At 53.3% G+C, this 9,879-nt stretch overlaps 1 protein-coding gene across 1 annotated transcript; it reads left to right on the top strand.

Moving 5' to 3' along the window:
* Positions 1 to 2,622: 2,622 nt before the first annotated feature.
* On the top strand, positions 2,623 to 8,682 carry LOC122710028 (NUT family member 2D-like). Its single transcript, XM_043927480.1, has 6 exons — positions 2,623 to 3,203; positions 4,161 to 4,289; positions 5,301 to 5,440; positions 5,893 to 6,188; positions 7,331 to 7,447; positions 7,936 to 8,682. The coding sequence occupies exons 1-6, from the start codon at positions 2,623 to 2,625 to the stop codon at positions 8,680 to 8,682; spliced, it is 2,010 nt and encodes a 669-aa protein (XP_043783415.1).
* Positions 8,683 to 9,879: the final 1,197 nt, after the last annotated feature.

Genomic DNA, 9,879 nt, shown 5'->3' with positions numbered 1-9,879 from the left:
AGGTTCTCACCTTCCTGCCAGAGCCATTCATGGAATGTCTGGTCACCCCAGCCAGGTCCACCTGCCCTCTGCCCCTCCCCCGCTGCAGAATGTTTCAGTTCCACATTCTACTGTTTGAATTCAAACATTTCCCTCCTTTACTTGGATGCTGAGCATCTGCTGGAGCAGCTCACTCTCTGGGTCTCGGTCTTGACTTTTCTCATTGAGGCTACCAGGCCGCAGTGGTCCGTGCCCAAGCCTGTGGGAATGGCTTCAGAAGGAGGTAAGCCTGTAGGCTGGGGTTGTGTTCTCAGAGACCCTGCCATTTCTCACACCTTTGAGTCCACATGTGACGTTTCAGTGTGGGCACGTGGTTGAACTGAAGTTGAGGAAGGAGAGAGCACTGGACCCATAAGGACATCTGGGGAGACTGAAGAGCCTGAAGAAACCTGAGGCTGCACTAGGGAGGAGGGTTCATTGGAAATGGATCAAGGGAAATTGCGCTGGGTATGGAGAAAGGATGGCAGCAGGCAGGCTTGATTATTTCTAGAAGGAAGATAAGCCACTTTGAACGTGTGTGTAGGAAGTGTGGGTGATCTCCTGGTGGTGACACGGGAAGTGTCATGAGGAGGACCTAGCCCCATATTGTGTTTCTTAGGTACGAGAAGCTTGCCCATACCCCATGTCTTTCTGAGGGGTTTGGACTGGGGCATACTGTATCTAATTGGGCCACGGGGAGAGGTAGTCTTAGTAGAAAACTATTCAATGGGACTGTGTGTGGTCACACCTGCAGTGAAGTTTCCTCTCTGAGAGCTAAGCAGGCAGTTACTCTTAACTGCTGCCGTCCGGACCTCCTCCACTCCTTCCAGCTCACAGCTCACGTCTCAGTTCAGGTAACAGTTGCCTTGGCTTTGACAGGGATGGGCATCCATGTAGCTTCAACCAAGACAGGCCTCAGTTTCCCAAGATGTCCTAAGCTGTTCTTCCTTTTGTGGAAAAGCAGTTCTTCAGACCTACTTCATCTTGTCCAATATCTCATGGTGGACCTTCGGCATATCTTGAGACGAAAATTTATTTCATTTTTCACGTCACTCCTTTGTGGACAGGGAACAGATGTGGGGGGTGGTTAGTTCTGGTGGAATGTCAGTGAAAGCTGATTTCTTCTTTAAAGAGGATAAGGAGTGTAGCCCAGAAGCAGGCAGACGATCTTCTCTGTCATGAGCAAAAGTCCTATGACACCTGTTCTGATTAATTAGATACACATGGTATGTACCTTGTTCTGAACAGGGATGTGTTCCAGACAACCTTATCACGATGGCACCTGGATCAGGCCTGTTTATGTTTGTCTTCACTCTGTTATTGGGAACTCAAAGGGGAAGGACCCCAGGCAGTCTATACTCCCACAACCAATGTAGCATGACCATTCTCTGGCCATTGTCTAATCCTCTGCAGCCATTCACTGGCTGTGAAATAACAGAATTTAAGGGACAGATGCCCACTTCTCAGACTCCCCACGGTTCCTACGAACAGAACTCCTAGAGTGATGACATGACTCTGGGCACTGGGACAGGGCTGGTATAACCTGGCTCATATTAACTGTCTGCAGTGGTGGCTCTGATGTGCATGTTGAGCCAGTGTGTTATGGGTTTCTATCAGAAATCCATTCGAGTGATATTTTCCATTATTTTTGTTTTGTGAGGCTTGAAAAGAGTGAGAGGATTTATACTGAGCACCAGGAAAAAGGAAGACTGAGGTGGAGGTGGGGCCCTAATATTTTAAACAATGCCTGTCCACAAAGGGTCTTTGGGTGCCTAGAACTTACCTTGGAGAAGGTACCCACCGGCTAGTGTACCTGCTGAGGGGCGTTTCTCACAGAGTAGATGTCCACCCAGTTCTGGGTCTGGGAGAGAGCCTGTGATGTTTGGGTGCCAGGGAGGCTCGGAGAGCCTCCGAGTCAGCACTTGCTGAGGAGATTTCTTCCCGGCAGACAGGGCTCAGGGACCTTGGTGGCTAGGAGGGAGGTCACCAGTGGAATAATTCTTACCCAGAGGTCAGATGGTGAAAATCATTAGAAGAGACATGTCCATGCTGTACACACTGTCCAGATGTCCTCATCTATGGAGATTTACACTCTGATTCTCTCCAGAGAGCCTCAGTCCCAATGAGAGAGTCATTTCCTAGGCAGGTTGATAAGTCTAGGGGTCCTCAAGGATAGAGGAGTCTGGAATTCTCAAGGAGGAAGAAAGGACAAACCTTTTTTTCCCCCTCTACATTCCTTAGGATTATATAACAATAATGTATCCTGCCTGAGGACAGTCTCTGGATTAAAGCTTCTGGCTAATCCTGTTATCTTAAAATGTAAATTATGGGAATAGGTCTGGTGAGGTCTTTACAACCTCCAGACATTCTTTTGATTCAAGAATCCTGGCGTCTTTTAGTGGTTCAGCAATAACCTTTCATCTGTTGCCCATTCTCCTCCTCCATTCAAATCTTTCCTTTGTCTCAACAGCATCTCCAGCGCTGGGAACGGATGTGACCTTGACCCCTGGTGCCTCCTTGCCTCCTTTCATGACAGTGCCCTTTCCTCCACCCATTCCTGGCCCCCAACACCGGCCACCCTGGGAGCAACACCTGCCACCTTCCATGACCCCGTCATTCGCTCCTGGCGGCACCCAGCTGCTGCCAGCTTTCCCCAGGACACCTTTGGTGCCCAATCCTGGCCCTGGCCCCAGTGCCCCTGGGGCTTGCAACATCATTATCCAAGTCAGGTCCGAAGGAAGGCCGGTGGAGCACCCCCAGACTCAGACCTTTGTCCTTACTCAGGCTCCCCTCAACTGGAGCACTCCAGGGCCCCTCAGCGGGAGTACTGCATGTCCTGTCCCCCTATTCTTAACAACCCCTGTGATGGAGACCATTGTGACTGCCCCAGCTGTTGGAATAGGTCAGTCTGGCAAGGGAAGCTGGACCCCAGGCTTTCCACCTCAAGCTCCACTACCAGCTGCCCAGCTGGCCCCCATCATTCCCCAAGTGAACTTGGGGCCACAGTCACATGGCACTTCCAGGGAGGGCAGCCTGGCCACCAACCAATCCAAGGCCTCGCAGGATGACTCCTGTAACCCCAAGAGCGTGTATGAGAACTTCCGATGTTGGCAGCGCTTCAAGTCTCTGGCCCGGAGACACCTTCCCCAGAGTCCTGATGCTGAAGCTCTTTCCTGCTTTCTCATGTGAGTGAACAGCCAGGGAGTCATGAGGTTATCAGAGCTTTTAGATAAAAAGGAACTGGTGGTGGATGCTCAGATTAGGTTTCTAGGGATACCGGGAAGAAAGTCTGAGGGTGATGTCCCTGAGAAGGCACATTTTGGTCCTACACATCACCATGCAAGTTCCTGACATCCTTTCAGTACCTTATCTCAGTTACCTCACCGCCTTGTGAGTACAGCCAACTTGACCTTCCATGATGCTCATGGTGATATTGATGAAGACTTGTAGCTAAAGAGGGTTGTGGTGTGAGGTGAGGAGCCACAGATGGGATGCTGCATTCCTTTGAGGTGTCATCTCCTTTCACACAGGACTTGAGTGTCCATGGTCAGGGGATGTCCCTTCAGAAAGGAGAGGGAGTACAGGGTCCAGGATAGAGCTCTATGCATGCCTCAAGAACAAGAACCTCCTTGTTCTGGAGAATTCTTAGAACTGGGTGGTGGTAGAGCTCACAGGGCATGGACTCTCTCCTCCTAGAGCTGGGAGCCTGGCATGCATTTCCCTCCTAAACCTCAGTTCCCTTGTAAAAAAAAAAAAAAGGCGGGGGGACAATTGCACTTAACTCAGAGAACTGTGCAGAAGACTCTTTAGGGCTAATCTATGAAGTGTTAGCAGACTGCCTGGCATGTGCCATGTGTCACTGTTGATAGGGGATTTTTATAGTGAAAAGACAATTTTGCAGAGAAAGAAGCCCTCACAAGGCTCCCTGTCCCAGCTTTAGCCTGGGAATGGATGGTCATCCTCCAGTGAGCGTGAGGCGGAGATGGCAGTAGCGGGAAGGCTTGTCCTTGCTCTCCCAAGCCTGCCTCTCACCCTCCTGATGCTCAGTCATGCTATCTTGGGTTATGTGGTCCAAGTTGCTGGGTGGAATCAGATGGGTGGGGACTGGGCTGGACTCTGAAACAGACCTTGATGGCTTACAGCCCAGTGCTTCGGTCCCTGGCTCGCCTGAAGCCCAGCATGACGCTGGAGGAGGGACTGTGGCGGGCTGTGCAGGAATGGCAGCACAGAAGCAACTTTGACCGGATGATCTACTATGAGATGGCCAGAAAGTGAGTCAGCGTCCTGGGCCCTAGAGCTGTGTGCTGGGTGAGAGGGGTGGGTGAGGGCTAGACCCCAGGTCAGGGTCTGGCTGTGGGCGTGCTCACTCAGCACAGGGCCCCCACAACCTAAATGCCCTACTTCCCTCCAGAACCCCTCCCTCACCTTGAGAGCGTGGGTCTTCAGTACTTCCTCCACCAGGACCTCTGATCTCCCCTGATGGTGACCTACCTTTGGCTTGACATGAAGGTCTCAGGATGGGGTGGGGTAAAGCTTTGAGCCCCAGAGGGGTCCAATCCCAGCCATAGAGGCTGTGCAGGGGCATGCTTTCCACCCACCAGCCTGCTGCTTCCTTGGTCATGGGTGGCTGGCAGCCACTGACATAGAATTTGGGACCCCCGTCTTATGAAAAGAGGCTGGAGTGGGTACCCTGACCTCCCTGAAGAGGCTGGGGAAGCCAGCATGTCATTAGCCCAAGTGTCTCTGGCCGTTCCAGTATTTTCTCGATGGCAATCCTTTTAGTGTAAAAAATAGAACCAAACAAACAGACATCTCTCAGAGGAAAGGAAAGCCTCTCCTCTAAGCTTAGCGGCCAAATCCTCCAACCCTTCCTGTGCCCTGTCTCCAGGACTCTCAGCCCCTGTCCAGGGTCCTGGATTCAGCAAGGACCACTTTGGGGACATGTGCCTGATTCAACCTCTGGCCATCAGCCCTTCATATAGTTCTGGACAGGAATGGGGGCATGAGGAGGGTCCCCTGTGGGTCTGCCTGTGTTCTGAGGGCCTGGTTCAATTCAGCAGCCTCAGTCTATGCTCTTGAGTGCCCTCCAAGTGCTGGTGGGGCAGGAGGAGTCCCAGATGTCGAGTCAGTTCCAGGACAGCCCTCTGCTGGGAATAGTACCTCCCAGGGCCTTGCCCACCCCAAGACACACTCTCTCCCAGCCCCTCATTCTGTTGCCTTTGTCCCCGGCTCCAAAGCCCAGGCCTTTTCCTCAGTGTGCTGTATGCCTCCATCACTCCCAGGTTCATGGAATTTGAGGCAGAGGAGATGATGCAGATTCAGAAGTTACAGTGGATGCAGGGGGTGCAAGGCCTGCCTCCTCCAGTCCCACCAAAGCTGGATCCTCAGGGGTCCTCAGCCCCGAAAGTGTGCCCTCAGCCAGGCACCCATGTTCCCACCGGAGTTCAAAGCAAAGGTAACGTGGGATGACCTCTGGCCCCATGTGGATCCTTTTCCTTCAAGAGGGTCATTGGTCTTTCAACCAGAACAGCAGTGAGACAGGGTCTTCAGTCGTCCTTTGTCACTACAGGGTATTATCTCCATCAGTTTAATAACTCCTCTTCCACCTCCCTGTCAAAAGACCCCACACAAAGTCTGCTGAAGAAGTGGGCTTGTTGGGGATACCCTGAAGAATCAAGGTTCCACATTCCTCACAGGACTCTCTTAGATGGCCTCCACCCCCTCCCACTGTGCATGAGGCTTCAGGTGGTGCTAACCCTGCCCACACCTAAGTCACTGACCCCCAAACACTGCCCTCACCAGCACGTGCTCAGTGGTCAGGAGGTGGACGCAGAAGCCCCTCATCTTCCTCCCCTCTTTCCTGCTCTGCCTCAGTCAATGCTCCCCGGAAGGCCGGTTCCCGGGCCCATCCTGCCCGCTCGCAGCCACACAGATCACAGCGGCACCCAGGGCCCAAGGCACCCAAGGAGATTCCCCCTGAGGCTGTGAGAGAGTATGTGGACATCATGGAGGCGCTGGTGGGGCCCATCCACTCGGCCACGGGCAAGTCAGATGCAGAATGTGGAAAGGACGGAAATGAGCTGAAGCAGGAAGAGGAAGGGACTTATGCAGATCCGGATCTCCTGAGCTACATTGACAAGCTGTGTTCCCAGGAAGACTTCGTCACCAAGGTGGGCTGGGCATGGAGCCTGGGGTCTATAAGATTCCAAGGCATGGAACTCTCAGCACCCAAGATCTGGGTTCTGCCCAGCCCAATGGGACTGAAGCTCTGTTCCTTGAGCTGTGTGTTCATGTGCTTCGTGTGTTTGTCCATATGTGTGTATGCACATGTATGAGTGTTCATGTTTGTGTCTGTCTGTGTGTATGCCTTCATACGTCTGTGTAGGTACATGTGTATATATGCTTTTTTATTGGAGTATAATTGCTTCACAATGTTCTGTCAGCTTCTGCTGTATAACACGTGAATCATCCATATGTATACATATATCCCCCACCCCTCACTCTTGAGCATCCCTCCCACCCCACTTTCCACCCTTCTGGGTCATCACAGAGCACCAAGCTCAGAGCTTCCTGTGCTACACACCAGCTTCCCATTAGCTACCTATTTTACACATAATGTGCGTATAGGTCAAGGCTCCTCCCTCAGTCCGTCCCACCCTTCCCTTCCTTTTCCTTTTGCCCTTTCCCTTTCCTCTTCCCACTTGTATGTCTACAAGTCCATTCTCTCCATCTGCACCTCTGTTCCTGGCCTGCTACTAGGTTAATCAGGACCATTTTTCTAGATTCCACATATATATATGACATTTTTTTTTTCTCTTTCTACTTACTTCACTCTGTATGAGAGGCTGTAGTTTCCTCTGCACCTCTACAACTGACTCACATTCATTCCTTTTTAGGACTAAGAAATATTTCACTGTAAATATGTAGTGCATTTTCTTTATCTTTTTATCTTTTGATGAACATCTAGGTTGCTTGCTTTCCTGGCTATTGTAAATAGTGCTGTAATGAACACTGGGGCTTCTGTGTCTTGTGGAGAAGAGTATGGCAGTTCCCTTAAAAACTAAATATAGAACTACCATATGACCCAGAAATCCCACTACTGGGCATATACTCTGTATATGCACTTTTTTGTGCCTGTATGTGTATGAGCATATTTGTGTGTTTGTGTGCGTGTGTACCATGACAATTTAAAACATCCCATCTTGTGGAGGAGAACAGGAGTGGGTCTCTACTTTTCACTTTCCTCTAGGTCTTCTTGGCTCCCAGGCCATTCCTGGCCAAGGATGCTCACAGCCTTTTCCTTCTGTTCCAGGTAGAGGCAGTCATTCACCCTCGATTCCTGGCAGACTTGCTTTCCCCAGAACCACAACTGGATCCCTTGGCACTAGCTGAGGAGTTGGAGCAGGAGGAAGGCCTCACCCCTCAGGAGGTGAGCAGGGGAGGGAGGGGTTCTTCTGGAGCCTATGGGTGGGGACCCCATGTGACCCAGGGGAGCCAGGGAAGGGAGGGACCCCAGGTAGAACAGGAGAGACAAAGGTCTCCCAGGTAAACCAGGGTGTGGGGGACCCTGGTGAGCAAGGGAGACATAGAACCCCAGAGCAGGAGGCTTCCATGGCTCTGTCCATCCCTCCCCTGCCTGGGACATCTGGCCTGGAGGAGAGCCCGCTCTGGGGTAGGTGCAGTGCTGGGTGATAGGAGGGAGAGGAGAGGGAGCTGGGGCGGGTGATGGGGGAGGGAAGGACACAGCTGGGAGCGAGGAGCAGGAGGCCAGCAGGAACACCACATGTCTATATTTGGATTTGGGTCTCAGGATCGCCCCTCCTGTCCGCCCCACCCAGGGCCACGTCCCACGGCCCAGTGCTCCTCCTCTCACATGTGGGTGTGCAGAGTAGTCACTGCCCTCTTCTCTCCTACCAGCTGGTGCAGAAACGACTCCTGGCCTTGAAGGAAGACAAGGGAGTGCGGACCCCCAGCAGTCAAAGTGTACCCCGAGTGGACTCAAGTCCTTCTGAGTCTGACGCCAGCAAAGAGGCCCAGAGACATGACCAAGGCCCCCAGCTAGGGATCAGTCATGAAGCCTGCCCACCAGAGGTTGATTTCGAGGCTGTTCACAGGTTCAGCCAAGCAAACACTGACCTGTCCAGGGCCAAAGACCTTGTTCCCTCTCCAGGACAGCAGGAGTTGCCTCCATTCCAGCCAGGACAACCCTCCCCTCCCCAGGGTCAGAGGTGCACTGGCCCTCAGCCAGGACCCAGGGATACCTCAGTTCTCAGAACGGCCTCTCCAATTCTGGGGGCCCAAGGGCCCAGGGACGGGTCCAGCGAGGACGAGGAGGAGCTCCCCAGCCTGGCCTTCCTCTTGGCCTCGCAGCACAGCCTGCTGCCCTGGGGGCTGTCCCAGAGTCCTGTCCCTGCCTCAGGCCAGGCCTCCTCCTCTCAGAGAATAGGCCTCAGCCCAGCTCCTCTGGCCGCTGCCAAGTCTAGGAAGCGGGCTCTGTGCGGAGGCCCAGCTGCTGTTGAGATGCTGCCCGGCCCGGGGGCTGGCCTCGGGGTCTCTGAGAGGCCAGCCTTGACTCTGGGAATGGTTCGCCCCTCACAGCTGAGAAAGAGAAAGTGTGACCCGTTTGTCACGGGGAGGAAGAGGAAGCGGCTCTGCAGCCAGTAGGGAACAGCCGCCGGCCCCAGGGGGAGCCTAGGGCTCCTCAGCTCATGGGCGATCCTGGCTGCTCTTGGGGGAAGGGACTCCAGGGCAGGGAGGGGGTTGGGGTTGTGGGAGGTTCGAGAGGTGGGGGAGGTGGATCTGGGTGGGCGTGGGTGGCAGCGGGATCTTTGGAGAGATGTATGTAAAATGTGAATAAATGTAGTTTTGTAGGGAAATGCTCTTGGGTCATTGTCACCTTATTCGTGTCTGCTCTGCTCCGCAGAGGGGGTCCTGACAGGAAGGAAGGATGAGGGAGCGCTCAGGTGCTATGGGCCTCCAGGTGGCCAAGTCTTGCCTCCACACAGATAAGGACTCCTCAGGCGGCTCCTGGGAGCTCTCAGCTCTCATCCTCCACAGGGACCCCCTCGTCACCCCCTTCTCTAAAGCCAGCTTGGCTCGAAACCTTTGGGACATCTGTACTGTCCTCTGCATCCCTGGACCATCTAGGGGTGGAGAGCTGCTCTCCTGCCCTCAGCCCTCTGGACACTAAGCAGTTTCCAGGATGGAGCCTGGAGACAGCTTTTGTCTTTAGGGAGCTTCTCTCTGCTTCCCGAAGCAGCCAGATGAAGGGGCTGGGCTGATCCTCTGCTCATCCAGGGTTTCCTGTGTGGTGGCCTGACCAGAGAGGAAGAATCTCAGCCATGGGTCCAGATTGTCTGCCTCTCTGCCTGGCTGGAGGGTGAGCACCCTCCTGTCTCAGTGGGGTTACTGCAGTGTGGGGAGTGGTGGAGGCAGCTACCCCTTAGGCCCAGTGAGGATGAAACAGGAGAAATGGGTGAGAGGAAATTCATGGGGTGCCCATTAAAGGTGTATATAAGGAAAATGATAGTTGGGCCCCTTTCTGGAATTTATGGGAATTTTATGCAGGAGTGTCTTGTTCAAGGGACGGAGGGGACCCATCTTGCTGTGGCTATGGGGCCTGACCTTAGGGGCCCGGGTTTCTGTAAAGACATCCCACAACTACTGCCCCTTCCCTTGCCATCCATGGCTGGACATGTGTGTGTATTGGGGTCGACACGGATCTGAATTCACACATGAGACAGTTCCTCCTAACAACATATGGCTCCGGGAATTGGGCCTTGAAGCCCAGCAGGATTTGATTATAAGACTTCCACAGGCCTGGGGGAACAGCCACTCCAGTCTTGGAAGGCATAAACAAAA

This window comes from Cervus elaphus, chromosome 16, assembly GCF_910594005.1.
Source record: "Cervus elaphus chromosome 16, mCerEla1.1, whole genome shotgun sequence".
Lineage (NCBI taxonomy): Eukaryota > Metazoa > Chordata > Mammalia > Artiodactyla > Cervidae > Cervus > Cervus elaphus.
Note: the sequence above shows the minus strand (reverse complement) of the source record. Positions and strands in the feature narration are given on the sequence as shown.

Excerpts from the sequence above, each read along its gene's own strand:
- LOC122710028 (XM_043927480.1), top strand. The coding sequence starts at position 2,623 with ATGACCCCGTCATTCGCTCCTGGCGGCACCCAGCTGCTGCCAGCTTTC. Across the intron at positions 3,204-4,160 it reads GCTCTTTCCTGCTTTCTCAT|CCCAGTGCTTCGGTCCCTGG; the intron begins GTGAGTGAACAG and ends GATGGCTTACAG. Across the intron at positions 7,448-7,935 it reads AAGGCCTCACCCCTCAGGAG|CTGGTGCAGAAACGACTCCT; the intron begins GTGAGCAGGGGA and ends CTCTCCTACCAG.